General features: G+C 41.2%; 2 protein-coding genes across 3 annotated transcripts in view; both read right to left on the minus strand.

Moving 5' to 3' along the window:
• Positions 1–20,065, minus strand: part of LOC133851517 (sterol 3-beta-glucosyltransferase UGT80A2-like) — a 74,244-nt gene that overhangs the window by 43,804 nt on the left and 10,375 nt on the right. For both annotated transcript variants that reach the window (XM_062287963.1, XM_062287961.1), the window contains exons 5-8: positions 15,593–15,763; positions 4,692–4,755; positions 4,373–4,430; positions 4,083–4,260 (exon numbers count right to left, since the gene is read on the minus strand). In XM_062287963.1, the coding sequence (XP_062143947.1) occupies positions 4,083–4,260; positions 4,373–4,430; positions 4,692–4,755; positions 15,593–15,763 (471 nt within the window). The remainder of the gene's footprint in view (positions 1–4,082; positions 4,261–4,372; positions 4,431–4,691; positions 4,756–15,592; positions 15,764–20,065) is intronic.
• Positions 12,620–14,232, minus strand: LOC133851445 (uncharacterized). Its single transcript, XM_062287881.1, has 2 exons — positions 13,122–14,232; positions 12,620–12,885 (listed from the first exon to the last, which is right to left on the minus strand). The coding sequence occupies exons 1-2, from the start codon at positions 14,230–14,232 to the stop codon at positions 12,848–12,850; spliced, it is 1,149 nt and encodes a 382-aa protein (XP_062143865.1). The 3' UTR covers positions 12,620–12,847.

The following is a 20,065-nucleotide window of genomic DNA, read 5'->3' on the forward strand; positions in this document are numbered from 1 at the left end:
TCGACATGGGTTGCTCTCTGGAAGTTCCCAAAGTGCCCTTGCTTGATTCTCCGTTTTCCAGCTCACTGCCTTGCCCTACCAGCACCGCCGCAAACGTTCGGCCGTCATGGATCGCCGGCTTCGTCACCCTCGTCGGGGCAATTGGTAACTTTCCACCTATTTTCCCCCAAGCAGCTTTCTTCTCAAAATATTTCTCTAACTTCCTCAATTGTGCAAGACAATTGGCCCAGCCGCTACCTTCTCGTCCCTCTGGTAAAATCACGCACGTCCATCGACCACCATAGCCATATTCTGACAGCTCCAAAAATCTTCCATGAGCATTTCCTCTCCGTTGCAGGATATGCACCATAGAACCCACCCGGAAAGTCCTGCAAAAGTCTCGTATCTCCCCGCCCTGCCTCAATTCCTCCATTGATCTCCTAAACCATCCTAAACTTAACTTATTCAAGAACACTGCCCTGAAGAGACCTTTACTCCTCTCTGCTAACCTTATGCCATCCCCAACACTAAACTCAGATCGAATCTCGAAGGATTTCGCCTTAACGTAGAAAAATCCGACATAACCCATGGTAAAATCTGAATAAAACTCCTACACTACACTCCTCACGCGCCTCCCCAGCTTCTCACGCGCTACTCATGAGAGCAGAGAGAGAGAGAATTCCCATCCTGCACATCACTCCTTACAAAAAAAATAAAGGTTTCTTACTTATCAAAAAAATAATTTGTCTGATAAAGGCATTATTAACCAAACCTCTTGCATTCATTTCACAACAAAATGGTGATGATAGAAGGACTTCACTTCAAACTTTCTCCTTTTGGAAGGGATTCAACAAATTCTATACTCGCCTCCTTGCCTTAATCTGTGAGAATACAACTGAAAGAAAGAAGAGACCACTTCCACCTCCCAATCATGTACTGGTCTAGTAAAGAATATATTCCTTTGTAGATTTCCATTTCCAAACTGAATATGGTCCGCTACCCACGCATCCTTACAATGTGCAAAACGTTTTTTGATAGATACTCCATTCGCATCATAATTAATGGAACAATTCAAATTCAAAAGCTCCCTACTACACTTAACCTTTCGAGGGGTATCTTTTATCCCCTCATCCCCAAAGAAAGCCCACAAACTAAAAGGGTGGTAGGGGGAAAATCACTCAAAAGGTAGGAAAATCTCCATCCTGTCCATCAATAACCGCCATCTCTGAAGACCGGCCAAATCAATACTTCTCGAATATGAGAAATTTTTTTTTGATAGGTAAGAATACTTTATTAAAGAAAGCGTAAGGCGCCCCTAAGTACACAGGAAGTATACATAGAAACAACTAAAGCTAACCCGCTAAAACCCAATAGAACCAACAAAACCCGAACCCCTCGAAAACGAAGAAAAACCCCAGAACAAACTACAGAAGAAACCAACTAAGAACAAAAAAACCCACCACTCACCCACCAAAGCACACAAACCTACATCATGTGTGCCTTGCCTTTCCTACTCCTAGAAGGAACTTTAGCATCACCATAATCGATTGAGCTATGCAAATTTAGTAGCTCCCTTTTTCCTTTAGACTTTTGGCGCGCCATCATCTTCTCCCGCTGAAAATCTTCTTCCATGGCTTCCCTAATTGCCAAGGCCTCCTCTCCAAAAGCCCCTTCCAATGCCCAATCCAATGGCGATCCACCCCAAAAGTCATCTTCCTCCTTCTCCCAATCTACAATCTCTCCGTTGTGATCAAAACCGAAGAATCCAGTTCTTTCAATGGAGCAAGGGGAGAAGCAGCCACTCGAAGGAGAGGAAGGTCGTACCAACCCGACCTTCTTGACCTCCCGCAGCACAACGGGAGGGACAGGAACACTCGAGGGAAGATTAAGAAAACCCTTCCTAAACAGACCCTTTTTTGCTGGAAATTCTGTCTTCTTTTTCGCACAAGCCTCTCCACCCGTACTCGAATATGAGAAAGTGACGGACTGAAAACACCGAAAGCTACTGGAGGAGGATAACCCCAACCTACAGAAGAACTCGGCTTGAGAAAACCCCTCTGGAGAAAACCCACATCAGCACTCAACAGGGGAGTGTTGAAGATGGAAATATTCTCCCCCTGATTTCTTTCCATGATTTGGTCTTGATTTGATTTGATTCCAAGTGTAATTGCGTTTCATATTAAGCTTTGTATTCTCTCCTATTTAAACCTATGCAACCTATCAATCAAAAGATATAAGAATATTTCTCTTCCTCTCCTCCTTCGGCATTATTCTCTATTTTTCTACATTCTTACCCCCTTTATTCCTCCAGCACAGTTGGGCTTATAGATAGACCCAAGCTTCTCCAGCCCTTCAAGAATAAACCGCAAAGCCCAATCCACCTCAATCTTCAAATTCACAAGATGACCCTTCCACGCCCAAAGAAGAGATGGCAGAATCCCTTTTCCTAACAGCCTACCCTCCCCCTCGTTTGCAACGCCAGAAAGGCAAGCAACATTGCCTCAAACAGAGGAGCTCTACTTGGCGTCAAAAGCCTTGTCCAGTGGATTACCAATGGCAAAGTGTTCCTTACCTAGTGGGTCCTCAAGCCGAACCATCGGGAACTCCATCGTCCCTGAAGGGCTAGCCTCTGATCTCAGAACCTCCATAAACGACAGCGCACCAACTTCTCCAAAGGCTCCTTGCCCACCGGTAGGAACGGAACCCAAGACAACCCTCGCGCAATCTTGTTCTTCTCTGCCGATAAAGAATTACTAGATCCAAACCCAACCAAGGCTCCAAAAAACAACTTCACCTTACCAATTCCGCGGCAACACGACACCAACCTCGCTCTTCACGACCCTCAGGGATCAAAATGAGCCCTCTCCGGCCACCCACTGCGTAAACCGCAAGAACCAACCGGAACTGTTACCACCACTGCAGACAATAAAGACCTTTGGTCCTTCCCTAAAGGATTTGATAAAATCCTTAGCACCAAGGAGCCGCATCAGCTTCACCACCGTCGAAGCCAGTCATGCGGTACAACAGGAGCCCACAAACACCACGCCCCTCCTCCTTTCTTCCACCCGCAACACTGAGGCACCTTTCATCACTGAGAAAATAAAGGTTTTAGCCTCCACGAAGAATCATCTCTCCATCTCCAATCTCGCACAACAGCCACCACGAGGGAGCACATTAGACGTGCCCCCACGCGCGTCCCTTGGTCTAGACAAGGGTCTACATCCTTGCAAAAAACCTGAAAAGATTATGGCTCTGGAAATATCTAGAAGAAAAACAAGAGCCCACCACAAACTTCCAACAGCAAAATGATATGAACCAAGAACAGCCCAGAATCACTCCAACACGACGTTAACCCGGAGTACCAAAGCCTATCGCACTAAACTAAACATATCCGGATAAGAAATCTTCAACGGTTGTTCCCCACACCATAAATAATGCCAAAACCTCACCTTTTACCCATCTTCCACCTCATATCTAACAAATCTAGAGAAACCTTCCCACCCCCACCTTATATATTTCTACACTCCCACGCTGAAAGACCCCACAACCTCCTCAGAACACCAACCTCCTGACAAACTATCATACTTAGTTTCCACCACCAACCTCCACAGAGACTCCCTCTCCGTAGCATACCACCATATTATTTCTAACTACATTGTTGTCTTATTAATAGGATACTTTCTTCTGTCCTAGATAAAGTATCTCTTCACTCCATATTATTTCCTTCTATCTCTATTTTTTCTTTCCACCAAGAATCTTTGGATGTGTCTGTTATGTTCACAACATCAATCCAAGTTTTGCTAAACTTTGTCCACTCTATCTCAAATTATTAGAACCAACCTCAAAAATCTCAACAAATGTCACATCAACAATATTCATACAACCAATTAGAGATTTTACAACAATACAAAAAAAAAAAAAAAAAAAAAAAAAAAAAAAAAAGCAATAGATGTTTATATATGAAAAGAAACTTGAAAGAGATAATTCTAGTGTAGTTGAACTACGGCATTCTTATCTATGAATCTTTTATTAATTTCAACAATGAAGTACCCCATATCACATAAAGTCAACTAAAAGCATAATGGGAAATGTGAACATATCACCTTTTGGTTTGGGAACAAGGTGAGGACTCCATAGGTATCCATAGGGAACATCAAGAGGAGAGCTATAAGATCCTTTTAGATATGTAACAGGTCTTAACTTTAGCTTTTTCTTCCTGAACTCATTAATGATGTCTCGTATTCCAAGCCAAATTAATGCATCAACAATCTGATAAGAAAGCTGCAAAAGGTAGTCTAGCTAAAATTATAAAATATACAATTACCAATTGAAGTATTCGTTCAAGAAAAATCAAAATCAACAAGGATTAAGAAAAGTACTAAAAGAGACTCACTCTATATCCAAGTTGTTGCTTAACACGGGATAGAGGGTGGGGGAATTCACTAGTAGGCCTGAAAAAATGAGTCAAATATTTATAATTCATAATAATAGTCCCAGATTAAGTTGGTATATAAAAGCTAACGAGAAAAAAAGGCATGCCAGAGAATAACACTTTTTGGCTACTATGTTTATCATCTTATCATGTTTCACTGAGAAATATGTAATATCAAAACGAATAATGCACTCATAAATTGAAACTCTTTGTCAGGATCAAAAGAATTATTTGATAGAATATCTGTCGCAACAAGCTTAACCCACAAAACAAGACTTACGTCCATGGCATTGTGAAAAATATATGGAGTGGTACTCTTAGCGCCTCAGCAACATGAGTATGTCCTGAACAAGTATTTGCACATGTTAACAGTTAATTGAATGACTTCCAGCAATCTTTGACATCAACTTAACAGAATTATTATTTTATCATTATTTTTTGTCTTAACAAAGTTAGCACTAAGCATTTAGTAGAGAAGCTATAGCCAGAGAACCTGAGTCCTCAAACAAGCATATAAACTGGAAAAGTAGACTAGTCTAAAACATGAGAACAAAAAGACAATGCAGAAAGAATTCAACTTCGAGTTTTAATGAATCAAACAACCTAAACTTCAAGTAGGCTTAAGAGATAGACTTCCTCAAATAGCCACCCTCTTATTATCACCAATTGGAATTTTCTAGAGGCAAGCAGAACCTACATCATATAAATGACTTCTTGAGTTAGTTGGTAAGTCTCGTTATTGTTGTCAAAAATCATATTAATTATATTGCAAGCATATGCATCTGCACATATCGCAAACGCAAGCATGCAAGCAAGCTTGCTTAAAAGATATTAATCGCATTCTGAAATCACTTTATTGACATCCATGAGACTGTTCTCAGCGGCTGACTCACAATCACCACCAAACTTGAGAACGAACATGTTTAGTAGAGATAACAAGAACTGTCTTAAATTTCTAAGGAGAGAGAAACTAAAAGTAACACAGACACAACAGGCAAGGAATTTTCAGAAATCATTTTACAAATATACCGCTAAAAATACTGCTTTTAGAACTTTTAAAAGAAAATACACTTTTCCAAAATTTAGGTCATTTAACAACTCAAACAGCCTAGAAATGTCCAGTCTTTAACTAAATCGCCATTTTTAAATACAACCAAAAAAAAAAAACAGTTTCTGGGATGAAAAGCCATCTAGATTTCTGCTAGGGAACATGCCAAAAACACTACTATATACAGGTGATGTTTTGTTTTCCTATGTTATACTTGTGCCAACACTTGCTAAAATCCTATCCTAGATTCTGTACTGGGATGACATGACCCCTGATGCCTTTAATTCCTTGCCCTACAGTGTATGTTAATAATCCAAATGTGATTCAATTGAACATTACAATTTATGGAAAACGAAAAGAGCATGAGATAAAGCATATTCAACTGAAGAAGGTGATCATGTTTCTCCCACCAAATATTATGTTCTTAACAATGACCAAATCATCTCTATGAATAATTCTAAATACTCAACTTCCGTCCCACTCCCATACAACTGGGTTGATTGGGCAGTGATCATCAGCCTTTAGATTTTTTCCTTTTCTAATAGAGGTTGATCCAATGGTTTATGGGCACTGCCACATCAGTCCAGTTGTATGCGAGTAAGATGAGAGTTGAGTTTATAGCATTACTCTATTTCTATATATGCAAATCTAACTACATTTCGTCCAAAGCAACGCATATCTAACGTCCAAAATATTCAATCACATAAATAATGGAAAAATATTCTCAAAATGCATGACATGACATGCCAAAATGTTTGTTTATAAGGTAAAGGAATACCCTAGAAAAATTGGATCAAAACGGGATTCGAAAACAAACCAAGTATGAAAAACAAGTGTGCTTGGTCATTTTGCCAGTGGGAGCTCAATCAACTAAGTTATGACTCTTGTTCGACCGAGATGTACAGTAAATGTGCATGCGTGGCATGCTGACATGGCAACACTTGGAGAAAGTTTTGATGACATGGCAAAACTTGGCCTCGGGAGATAGGCTTCATGCGAAAAGGCTGGAGCAGGAGAAGGCTTTTGGACCCATTTATGAAGATGCTTCATGCAAAACGTGTGTATCACTAACGGGCCCTTATTCCTCTTAACCAAAGAAAGAACTATTTTTTTAGGAGTACGGTCTGCAGGAGTTAACAACACCAATTCCCCTTTCCCCGATCAATCTCCGCATCCTTCAGCCCAAAAGAACCCAAGCCCTCATCCACTAAACCCAGCGCCTGGTCCACTTCCCCTTGTAAAACCACCAGCTGATTTCTCAAGGAATTAAGAATCCCACTAACACGCGCCACTCCTTCCTTAATACTTGATCCTTCCTTATTACACGCTGCAAAGGTTACCACAAAGACATGACCAGACCTCAGCACCTCGAGCAACGCATGAAATCAGAGGGTCTGTAGGAGGCTTCCCCAACCTTGAACCATTCTCCGTAGAGCCATTTGGTGGCTTCCCCGTCCCACCTAGCATTGCCCCAAAGGAAGGGCCGCTTAACACAAACTCCTTGCACAGAGGAGCCAATGAAGAGTTACCCATGCCGGTGGCCTGCCTTCCACCACTGGGCGGCTGAGAGCAAAATCAAAGAAAGCCACAGCCTTGCTCAGTTCCGCAGTGAAAATTCTCCACCCTCCCCCTTCTCGTCCCTCCGGCACAACAAAGGAGCCTCGACGACCACCACCCCCATACACCTCCACCACCAAGAAGTGACCAAACTTATTGGAACGCCGTTGGGCTATAAGAGCCTTGCTCCCCAACCTAATCGACTTGAATTCCTTCGCCTCGATTCCTCCACATTGGAGTAAAACCAAGCCACACTTTCTTCCCCAGCAACACTACACGGGAAAACCCACGGCTACTTTTAACCAAACAGAGCAAAGACACCCTCTACTACCGATAACTCAAATGTTTTGGACTCAACAAAGAACCAACTAAAAGCCCCATTGAAAGAGCAAACACAATAAGAAAACTAATACCACACGCCTACATGACCACCCCCCTCCCCTCCCCTCCCTCTAAATTGTAATCATCTTTTATGTATTGAATTTCTATACCACCTAATCTATTCACACACCAAGATGAGTCCTCTACATCAATGAATGCCCCATTCATATAGAACCAAACTCATAAGATATTAGCTTAATTCCCGGGTGCTCAAAACCCTATGCCAACATCTACCCCTAAGGAAAAAGAGAGAAAAATATTGAATCAACTTCATACACTGAAAAATATTGACGCATGATAACTTGCGTAAGAGGAATGTAATAGTAATGGAGTGGTGTTGTCTATGCAAGAAGAGTGGGGAGTCTATTGATCACTTGTTGCTTCACTGCGAGGTCGTCCGGGCACTTTGGAGCTACATTCTTATTTTATTTGGGGTTGAGTGAGTTATGCCACGAACGGTGTTGGAGTTATTGATTAGTTGGGGGGCGGCAATTGGGAGTCGTCATGCTAAAGAGGCTTGGCGGTTAGCCCCTCTATGCTTGCTGTGGTGTATTTGGAGGGAGCGGAATGCTCGTCTGTTTGAAGATGTAGAGACACCTATGGTGGAGCTACGGAAGCGGTTGCTCAATACTTTATATTCTTGGATAGCGCCATATCATAGTTTGAATGTCTTTACTTTTGTAGATTTTTTAAATTTATTTTCTGTTCGACCCTTTTAGGGGCTCTCTTGTATACTTCCCGTGTATAAGGGTTGCGCTCCTTAGCGCTTTTCAATAAATTGCTATTACTTATCAAAAAAAAAAAATTCACAATCCGACACAAACTCGGCCAAAAAAGGATTTGATCATTTTCACTGAGAATACATCAGTAACTACATCTTTCTACATAAATTAGCTAGCAAATGTCAGCCTTCTAGGCATGAACATAGGCAAGGAGCGGAATGCTCGTCTGTTTGAAGATATAGAGACACCTATGGTGGAGCTACGGAAGCGGTTGCTCAATACTTTATATTCTTGGATAGCGCCACATCATAGTTTGAGTGTCTTTACTTTTGTAGATTTTTTAAATTTATTTTCTGTTCGACCCTTTTAGGGGCTCTCTTGTATACTTCCCGTGTATAAGAGTTGCGCTCCTTAGCGCTTTTCAATAAATTACTATTACTTATCAAAAAAAAAAAATTCACAATCCGACACAAACTCGGCCAAAAAAGGATTTGATCATTTTCACTGAGAATACATCAATAACTACATCTTTCTACATAAATTAGCTAGCAAATGTCAGCCTTCTAGGCATGAACATAGGCAAGGAGGGAACCAGCAGCATGTCTAGCCGAGAAAAAATAATAATAAAAAAAATTTTTTAAAAAAAAAAAAAAAGAGCCTTGCTCTACGTGGGCTCTCCCGGTGTATATATTGGAGACAAGGTTGAAATTTTTAACTTCAAATGGGATGTTAGTGTGGAGACGAGGTTTGATCTCAAAACTAGGCGCTTTGATACCATGATAAAATACCGCTTGTTTTCCAAAAAATGAAATTGATAAGAAGTGGTGAATTTAAGTATTTAATCATTATCACAGCAATAACACTAGAGCTAATTACATAAATCATGTCAACAACTAAAGGATATCAGAGAAGCCACTTCCACAATTATGCCCTAGCTCCCCACCATGGTGCAGAAGACCTAATTGGATTAAAAAACAGCACTATAGAGCCTGTTGCGTTGTTGATGAAGAAACATCACAGCTATTCATTTGATTAAAATCATCTCCTTCAACCAATTACATATAAGAAAAGCCTTGTAGATGCAACTCCTTCAACCGATTACAAATAGAGGAAAATCCTTATTTGGTGGAATCACATGAAGGACAGCGAAGACTCAACCTTGGGATAGAACCTCGGCCACAACCTTTCCAATAGGTTCACGCATATTTTTCTGAGTGATTCTCCACGAAACGTATTAATATAAAAGCAGGACAGGTATAAATGGAATAAACCCCATGTTGAGAATGACTGCCGGGCTTGAATAAGTTCATGGCTATTTCTTTATATGACACCCTTCCACTGTAAGGAGCCCCACAACTAGTACAATTTTGTGAAGCCTTTCAGTCATAGAATGCCAACTCTAAGTAGCGTCAAAGAAGTACAGTAGAGAGTAAGTATCATTCTCAGAAAAAGTACTACCTCTCAAGATCACAGCCTCAAGGAGAACGGGTATTATATCCCTTTACTAAGGTCAAAAACTTTCTGACTGCTAGCTCGCCTAAGCACTTCTTAGGAATTGCCTCAATTTCCTCTCAAGCTACTCTGGAGACATTCCACCCTTCTTACAGTGCAACTCCCCTCATCAGATCTTCCTACCCCAAACCACTATACGATAGAAAATCAGTAATATAGTCCTTGACAAAGACAAAAGTGTCTCTTTCGAATTTAATATGCTTACGAACTTATTAAGAGAATAACATGTTGGAGATGGAAACTGTTATTAGGGTTTTGTGAAAAGAAAGAGGGGGCACGTTATATTGTCATACGTAGCCTACCTCACACATATTATTATATAGGCTTTGGAAAATATTACAATGACCACAATACCCTCAAACCCTAATATATTATTATTCTAACACTCCCCCTCAAGCTGGAGCATATATATCATATAAACCCAGCTTGTTACAAATACACTCTAACTGGTTCCGACACAAAGCTTTTGTAAACACATCAGCTAACTGGTCTCCAGACTTCACGTATGCTGTAGATATATCTCCATCGAGTATCTTGTCTCTGATGAAATGACAATCAACCTCAACATGCTTAGTCCTTTCATGAAAAACTGGGTTAGATGCAATATGTAAAGCAGCCTGATTATCACAAAATAACGGAATAGGAGTAGGAGCTGAGAACCCAATCTCTTGAAGGAAATGTTGTAACCAGGTCAATTCAGTAGCAGTATGAGCCATTGCCCTGTACTCTGCTTCAGCACTAGATCGTGCCACTACTGTTTGTTTCTTACTCTTCCAAGTGACAAGATTACCACCAAAGAATGTGCAATAACCTGTAGTAGACCGTCTATCTGAAGGAGAACCTGCCCAATCTGCATCAGTAAAACCTTCGACTCTAAGATGTCCATTTGGTCTATATAGTATTCCTAGACCAGGGGCTCTCTTCAAATACCGAAGAATGCGAGTAACAGCTTCCCAATGTGAAACACGAGGAGCCTCCAAGAACTGACTAACAACACTAACTGCATATGAGATATCTGGCCTGGTGATAGTAAGATAGTTCAACTTCCCAACTAGACGGCGGTACCTGCCAGGATCTTCAAATAATTCACCTTCACCCTTCAATAATTTCTTATTTGGATCCATCGGAACATCAACTGGTCGAGAACCCAAGAGACCTGTCTCTTCTAATAAATCAAGTGCATACTTTCTCTGAGATAAGTCGATACCTGTTCGAGATCTTGCAACTTCAATACCTAGGAAATATCGAAGTTTGCCCAAATCCTTTGTATGAAACTGCTGCTGTAGAAACGGTTTTAAACGAGCAATGCCTTCTGAATCATCTCCTGTAATAACAATATCATCTACATATACCACAAGAAATATATAGCCTGCACTAGTGTGTAGGTGAAATACTGAATGATCCGTCTGACATCTCTGAAGACCAAACTTCAATACTGCTTCAGAGAATTTTCCAAACCATGCCCTCGGTGATTGCTTGAGACCATACAATGCCTTTTTCAACTTACAGACACGGCCTTGAGACTCCCCCTGAGCAACAAACCCAGGTGGTTGCTCCATATAAACCTCCTCATGCAAATCCCCATACAAAAAGGCATTTTTGACATCCAATTGAAACAAGGGCCAATCCAGAGTAGCAACCAAAGAAATAAGAACACGAACAGAAGAAATTTTGGCAATGGGTGAGAAAGTTTCATCATAATCAATACCATACGTTTGTGTATAGCCTTTAGCAACCAGCCGAGCTTTCAATCGGTCAACAGAACCATTAGGATTAAACTTAACTGTGAAGACCCATTTGCAACCAACAGTCTTCTTATGAGGTGGTAAAGGAACAAGCTCCCACGTCCCATTTTGATGCAAGGCGCTCATTTCCAATTCCATAGCTTGCCTCCAACCGGAGTGAGATAAAGCATCATGCACTGTCTTTGGAATGGAAATACTAGAAAGGTGGGAAATAAAACAAGATAGTGAAGGAGATAACGAACTAGCGGAGACAAACTGACTGATAGGATGGTGAGTAGTGCAAGAACGTGTACCTTTCCGTAGGGCAATGGGCAAGGAGTCTGATGCAGGTGGAAACACTGGATCTGAAGACGGTGAGGATGATGGTGGAGGAGCAGGAGCTGATGGGCGCGGTCGACGCGTATAAACCTAGAGTGGGGCAGGCGAGCGTGGTGGCGACAAGACTGGAGGAGCAGAGGCAGGCTCAGAGAGAAATGGAACAGGCAGCGGAATGGATGCAACATCAGGTGCGAGAGAAGAGTCACCCAAAGAAGTTGTAGCAGGAAAATGGGGGAGAGACTCAACAAATGTGACATCGGCGCTAGTGAAGTAGCGTCGAAGAACAGGACTATAGCAACGATATCCTTTCTGAGTGGAGGAATATCCAAGAAATACACATTTAGTAGCACGAGGGTCAAGCTTATCAAAACCGGGACCTAAATTATGGACATAGCAAACACACCCAAAGACCTTAAGTGGTAAGGAGAACGGGGAGGAAGAAGGATATAAAAGGGAATGAGGAGAGACACCATCTAAGACCGAGGAGGGCATCCTATTAATGAGATAACAAGCAATGAGAACAGCATCACTCCAAAATTGTTTGGGAACATGCATATGAGACAAGAGACAACGTGTAACATCCAATAAATGACGATTCTTGCGTTCGGCCACACCATTTTGTTGTGGAGTGTGAGCACAAGAGGTTTGATGGATAATGCCTTTATCAGACAAATAAGAGGTAAAAGGACCAGATGTGTATTCTTTGGCATTATCCAAACGCAAGAGACGGATTTTCTGAGCAAATTGAGTTTTAACCATATTGCGGAAAATTTGAAAAATAGAGAAAAGCTCAGTACGATTTTTCATTAAAAATAACCATGTCATACGGGAAAAATCATCCACAAAAGTCACAAAATAATGGAATTTATTAGACGCGATATTAATGGGACCCCATACATCAGAATGAACCAACTCAAAAGGACTCGAAACCCTACGGACAACTCTAGACGGAAAAGAAACACGACGATGCTTACTAAGCTGACAAGCATCACAAGACACAGACACCTCAGAACGAAGACTTGGGACTTGATGCTTCAAAGTAGGAAGAGACGGATGACCAAGACGACAATGCCATTGAAGAGCGGAGGCCGAGGACTGCAAAGCGCGAGAGGCGGTTTTAGGTGCGAGGTCCAGATAATATAAGCCACCAACTTCATGCCCCATACCAATCATCCTCTTCGTCTTGAGATCCTGAAAAATGCACAAAGAGGGGTAAAAACTAACTGAACAATGAAGGGCTTTGGTAATTTTACTAATGGATAACAAATTAAAGGGGAAACCGGGAACATGTAGAACAGACAACAACTCAATGTCAGGACTCAAATGGGTAGTGCCTGAACCGGCCACTTGGGAGAGGGAACCATTAGCAAGAGTGACACTTTTAGGTGTAACAACAGAATGATAATCAGAAAGGGAAGTGGACGAACCAGTCATGTGTTCATTTGCGCCAGAATCGATAACCCATGGGTTGCTAGTGGAGGATAAAAGACAGTGAGATGCAGTACCTGACTGAGCAAGAGTAGCAGTGGAAGAGGAAGAAGCTTGCTTATGGGCCAAGAACTGAGCATACTCATCTTTCGGAATGGAGATGACATCACACTCCAAATTGAGGCTGGACAGAGCAGGGGGTCCAGAGGTGGCTAGAGAATCTGCTTGAGAAGACACCTGATTGGCAAACCCAGATGGTGTGCCATGTAGATCCCAACAATAATCCACAGAATGATTGTTTCGGCCACAATGAGTGCATTTGCGAGACCCACGACCGCCCATACGACCACTACCTCGAGAATCACGTCCACCGCGAAAACCACGACCACCTCTACTGACACGTCCTCCACGGGAACTACCAGAACCACCACGGGCAGCAATAAAAGCAGCGCGATCACCCTCACGGTCAGAATTCAACACAGGGCCATGATCAGATAGAGTAGCACGCTGAATACGAGAAAAAACCTCAGGAAGAGATGGGAGATCTGAACTACCCAAGATCTGTGCACGAAATGACTCATACTCAGGTTTCAAACCAAGAAGAAACCGAACCACATCCACATCTTGACGTTGCTTGCCCATTTTCTGTAGATCAGTTGAGAGTAGTTGATACATGTCCCGCTCCTGACAGATGGCCACAACCTGATTGTAATACTCGTCCACAGGCTGAGCACCTTGCTCGAGTCTAAAGTATTGTTTGCAGACTTCATAAATGCGAGTAATATTGCCAGTACCAGAATACATATGACTAAGATGATCCCAAATATCCTTGGCAGTAGGAAGATAAATACACGAGGATCCAATGTGAGGTTCAACACTGTTCAGCATAAGAGAGATAATCTGATTGTCTTCCTGATCCCAAAGGCTGGTGGAAGTAAAATCAGTCGGTTTGCCTGATTGCAAATGAGTATACAAACCCTTCCCGCGCAAGGATACCTCAACAGAACGTGCCCAATAGACATAATTTTTGCCATTTAATTTCACGGAAGTCAGTGGTATATTACCCATAGAAGCTGAAGTGGGTATATCTGATTTAGTAGGAGTAGTCATGCTGAGTCGAAACTACCCCAAAGTGTACCAACAAGAAGAAGAAAGCCCAAAAACACAACACAAGCAATAAAGTGTGTAAAATGGGCCTGAACCGACCTGAATCAAGCTGAAGGGGTCTAAAATGGGCTGAACCGGGTCGGGAACAGGATGATCCGGATCTGGAATGTCTGAACCGGGTCCGGAACTGGATGAACCGGATCGAGTTAAAAGCGGGTCAAGTTGACCGGAACACGGAGCGGACGGAACTGAACCGAATGGACTGGGCTGACCCGTGCGGGTTTGAGTGACCCGGCCGGACGCAGATCCTCTGCAGCGACAACCGAGACGGCCGGTGACCACGTCAGTCCAATCTCCACTGAACCCACGCACTGAACAACCACCGGGAAAGCCACACTAGCTCCGGCAACCTCAGACGACGTCAACCTCCACAGACTGCACCGACGCCACCACTACGCACAGCTCCGGCCATCGCAACCAACACCGGCGACAGCGAGATCACGCCACTAACAACTGTGATTGCGCCGCCGCCGCTTGCCAGACACGGGCATGAAGCCCAGTGCCGTAGATTCCTTCGAGATGCAGCACAATCAGGTCTTTGGAGTTTCTATGGTTCTGTCGTGAATGACGACAAACGAGGGAAAAGAAAGAAAAAAAATATATATATTTTAGAGAATAGGGTATAGTATGAAGAACGGAATTAAACCCTAAGATTAAACCTTAGGCTCTAATACCATGTTATTAGGGTTTTGTGAAAAGAAAGAGGGGGCACGTTATATTGTCATACGTAGCCTACCTCACACATATTATTACATAGGCTTTGGAAAATATTACAATGACTACAATACCCTCAAACCCTAATATATTATTATTCTAACAGAAACAATCTATACAATTTGGTTCTCCTTGATTTATGCCTATTATTATTCTGATTTGATCTTAATGTAATGTCATTATTTCTTTCCATATTAGTTCGTAAGTCTCTTCTATTTAACCTATGTAATTGTATGAAAGTACATCAAGGAATAAGAATAGTAGAATACCATTCTCTAATTCTCCTCCTTCCTTATATTTTTCTACTTAACATAGTACCCAAACAAAAATATGTGTGTCCATCATCTCAGTGTTGTTCAATTTAGCAAACAACTTATTTAAATGTTTGTGAAAACTTGCATTAGACAATATCAACTACCCAAAGTTTCCAACTTTGCTGCTATGAAGCAGCACAACCATCATTTGCTGTATAACCCCTTAAATTTTAAGCCAGCACTTTGGGTGAAAAGAAACCTATTGATCTTTGAAAAAATATAAATAAAATTTTAAGGAAAAAATGTACAAAAATATAAAAGTGATGGAAGCTAACCATATGCTGGGGGATTGGCTATTATTGCGTCTGCTTTAAAAGGAACTTTGGATTCGGGATCAGGATCCTTGCATGCAGGAAGTAAAGAAAATATAATTTCTTTTAATTGATTTCGCTGGATAGAAATTTCTAAGGGTCCTGACGGTAAGAACCCTTTATTCTTGACCATATCTGCATAAAAGACATAAATCATTATGAAGTAAACAACAAGGATGAAAACAAAAGGGAGGAAAATACATTATGAGTTCATGATAGGCAGTCAGTGAATCTTGAACCCATGGATTCCAGCACCACCCCCATCCTTACTGGGGCCTTGATACCATTGGAGCCAAAGCACATTGGCGAAATTCATCTCCTGGATCCAAGCCCCGAACTGATTCCTTTTTCTTTTTTTCATAGGCAAGTTCTAAAATGATTCTATTTGAAAATTAATGGGCTATGCAATAAAAGAACCCATTGTTTTATAAGCCCAACCAAAAATCTGTATTGTTATTACCGTAACTACAAGAGTCAAGGTTGGGCAGTCAAAAGTATGAAAATTAACTCTACACAGTTGAAGTACAACCATAAACTTCATGCATTAATTTAGGAAAATTAAAAGAGAGACGTTAAGAAAGAAAAGAAAATAAAAGGCTTAATAATTAGCTAGAATGAAATTTAGTACCTTATGAATTCAAGTTCTAAAGATACTCAATTTGAAAACAAGGATCAACATGAAAAGCCAACCATGGAATATATAGCTTCAATAATCAAGTTACAAAAGAGAAATCATAAGGTTCTCAGGTCCAAAGAGCACTTAATCCCAGAACATTTCGAGTTCATCTAGAGAACATTTAGTTTATTGCCATTTTACTAGCTAGGTTTTTTAATTCCTTGGAGATTTGCCAACGTGTGCAACAATAACAACATTCCTTGCGACTCTCTCTCTATATTTTCTTCAATGCATTCTTTATGAAGGCCTATGAGACTCGTTTTTCTTTCCTTAGCAGAGAGAAACTTGCAAAAACAAAAACTTAAAAAATGAAACCAGGATTTGATATTACCTACAAAACCGGTTAATTGCTACAGCACAACAAATGTGCCTACAATTTTAATCCACTCAGTAACATATAAATCCTTTATCTAATCTTTTACCCCCACATTATTTCTCAACACCACTAGGACACATTTAATCCATTGATAGGTATGGTCTACGTTATGCAGGACTATGGTAGAAGTACCAAGTGCAGTTAGGGGGCACATCAGGTCCTCCTCATCCTGCTATTGGTTGAAATTCATGAACTTGGCTCTAACTGAGAACACAACGTATGAAATGTTATAACACAGTGCAACAGGGTGAAACAAGGGTCTCTGGGTATCACTTGTTGTGGCCTATCAATGCTAGCCACATTACCTCCAATATTCTTACTGATGTATACTGGTACATAAAGGTGGTTGTCATAAAATCACTTGATTAACACATCTTCCAAAGATCAAATCATCCATAATGCTTTCCGCAAAGAACTAATAATGCAACTTGTTTTCTAGAAAATTTTCCCTTGATTAATATCTATAATGTTGTGCTCATAATCATTGTGCATTAGGCATCACATATATGTAACTAACTATACATTTATTTTAACCTTTCAAATTTATCTGAGTGTTTAATCACACATCTTCATTATTCTTAAAGTATATACTTTTTTATAACTAATCCAGATATCATTAAAAGCGCGAGGCGCCCACATGTACACATGAAGTATACAAGAAAAGCCACCTAACTAGTAGGGACAAAAAGAACAAGAAGATCATGATTAGTTATCACCAAAGGAGAAACATAAGCAGTTGTTCAAAGATACAAAGTAATGAAGATTAAAGGTTCTTGCCAACAGATTTAAGTCTGTTGTGGGCAAGATTATCTCCAACACTCAGACTGCTTTTATTGGAGGTCGTCAAATATTAGACTCTGTGCTTATTGCAAACGAATGTGTGGATAGTCATATTCGATCGGGGGAACCTGGACTCCTGTGTAAGCTAGATTTGGAGAAGGCTTATGATCATGTGAACTGGGATTTCTTGCTCTATTTGCTACAAAGATGTGGTTTGGGGGAAAAATGGAGGAGTTGGATACGTTTTTGTATTTCTACGGTGAGATTCTCCATTCTTGTAAATGGAACCCCTTCGGGTTTCTTTAGTAGCTCTCGTGGATTGCGGCAAGGAGATCCTCTTTCTCCGTTATTGTTTGTGGTGGTTATGGAGGCTTTGAGTCGGATGATGACTGTCGCATTGGATCAAGGTAATTTGACAGGGTTCTCAGTGGGTTCCAGAGATTATGAGGCCTTAGTTGTGAACCACCTAATGTTTGCTGATGATACAATGATTTTCTGTGGTGCTCAAGAAGAACAAATTCGACATCTGAGATGTATCTTTTTAGGATTCGAGGCAGCTTCTGGTTTGAGAATTAATTTAGGAAAATCAGAAATTGTCCCGATTGGTGAAGTAGAGGATGTCGAAAGGTTGGCTAATCTTCTTGGATGTAGGGTTGCTTCTTTGCCTATGACTTACTTGGGTTTGCCGTTGGGTGCTTCTTACAAGTCCAAATCCATTTGGAATGATGTTATTGAAAAAATGGAAAGGAGGTTGGCGGGGTGGAAGAGGATGTACTTGTCGAAGGGTGCCCGGTTGACTCTTATTAAAAGTACGCTCTCCAACATTCCCACTTATTACTTATCTTTGTTTCCTATTCCAGTGAGGGTGGCTAATCGTCTTGATAAAATTCAAAAGGATTTTCTTTGGGGAGGCATTGGTGGCGAGAAAAAATTTCATCTAGTGAATTGGAACAAGATCTGTACGCCTTTGTATGCAGGTGGGTTGGGAGTTCACAATCTCATCCAGTTCAATCGAGCGCTCCTGGGTAAATGGTTGTGGAGATATGGTAGAGAGAGAGAGGCTTTATGGCGGTTGGTGATTGATGCCAAATTCCAGAGTCTAGAGGGTGGGTGGTGCTCGAAAGAGGTTTCGGGTTCTTATGGAGTGGGTGTATGGAAACATATAAGGAGGGGGTGGGAGAAATTCCGCAACTTCGTTCGTTTTGAAGTGGGGAGTGGATCAAATATTAGCTTTTGCAAAGATTGGTGGTGTGGGGATGGTTCCTTGAAGCAATGCTTTCCAGCTCTTTTTTCTATAGTAAGGAACAAAGACGCGTTGGTGGCGGATAATTTGGTGGTTCATAATGGTGTAATTCAGTGGAATGCTCTTTTCACGAGACAAATCCAGGATTGGGAGATGGACATGGTCCTTTCTTTCTTCGATCGATTATATTCCACTTCGACTCGTCAAGGAGAGAGTGACAGATTAGTGTGGAATCCCTCCAAAAAAGGTTTATTTAAGGTGAGATCCTTCTACTATGAGCTCATTAAGGAAGATGGCCCTTATTTTCCTTGGAAGAATATCTGGCGTGTTAAGGCTCCAACAAGGGTGGCTTTCTTCGTTTGGTCAGCGGCTTTGGGCAAAATATTGACGCACGATAACTTGCGTAAGAGGAATGTAATAGTAATGGAGTGGTGTTGTTTATGCAAGAAGAGTGGGGAGTCTATAGATCACTTGTTACTTCATTGCGAGGTCGCCCAGGCTCTTTGGAGCTACATTCTTATTTTATTTGGGGTTGAGTGGGTTATGCCTCGAACGGTGTTGGAATTGTTAAAGAGTTGGGGAGCGGCAATGGGGAGTGGTCAAGCTACAGAGGCTTGGCGTTTAGCTCCTTTGTGCTTGCTTTGGTGTATTTGGAGGGAGCGGAATGCTCGTCTGTTTGAAGATGTAGAGACATCTATGGTGGAGCTTCGGAAGCGGCTGATCGATACTTTATATTTTTGGATAGTGCCACACCATAGTTTGAGTGTATTTACTTATGTAGATTTCTTAAATTTATTTTCTGTTCGACCCTGTTAGGGGCTCTCTTGTATACCTCCCGTGTATAAGGGTTGCGCCCCTCTGCGCTTTTTAATAAATTGCTATTACTTATCAAAAAAAAAAGATACAAAGTAATGAAAAATAAAGAAATTAATTTCCCCCAAAGTCCTCTCGCGGTCCTCAAAACTTCTATGATTCAATTCCCTCCATAGACACAACAAAAGGCATGAAGGCACCATCTTCTATACAATAGCACTCCGAGTGCTACCAACAGTCCACCAACAAGTATACAAATCGACTATTCATCTAGGCATAACCCAAGACAATCCAAATCAACTAACAATAACATTCCAAATGGCACAAGCAACCTCACAATGAAGAAGAAGATGGACCATGGACTCCCCATTCCTTTTGCAAATACAACACCTATCAACCACAATGACGTGTCGCTTCCGAAAATTGTTCATGATAAGGATCTTTTCTAAGGCCGCCGACCATACAAAATAGGTCATCCTCAACGGAAAGTTAGTCAACCAAACACTCTTCTAAGAAAAACGGAAACCATCATGACAACCCATGACATTG

Source organism: Alnus glutinosa, chromosome 12 (assembly GCF_958979055.1).
Source record: "Alnus glutinosa chromosome 12, dhAlnGlut1.1, whole genome shotgun sequence".
NCBI lineage: Eukaryota > Viridiplantae > Streptophyta > Magnoliopsida > Fagales > Betulaceae > Alnus > Alnus glutinosa.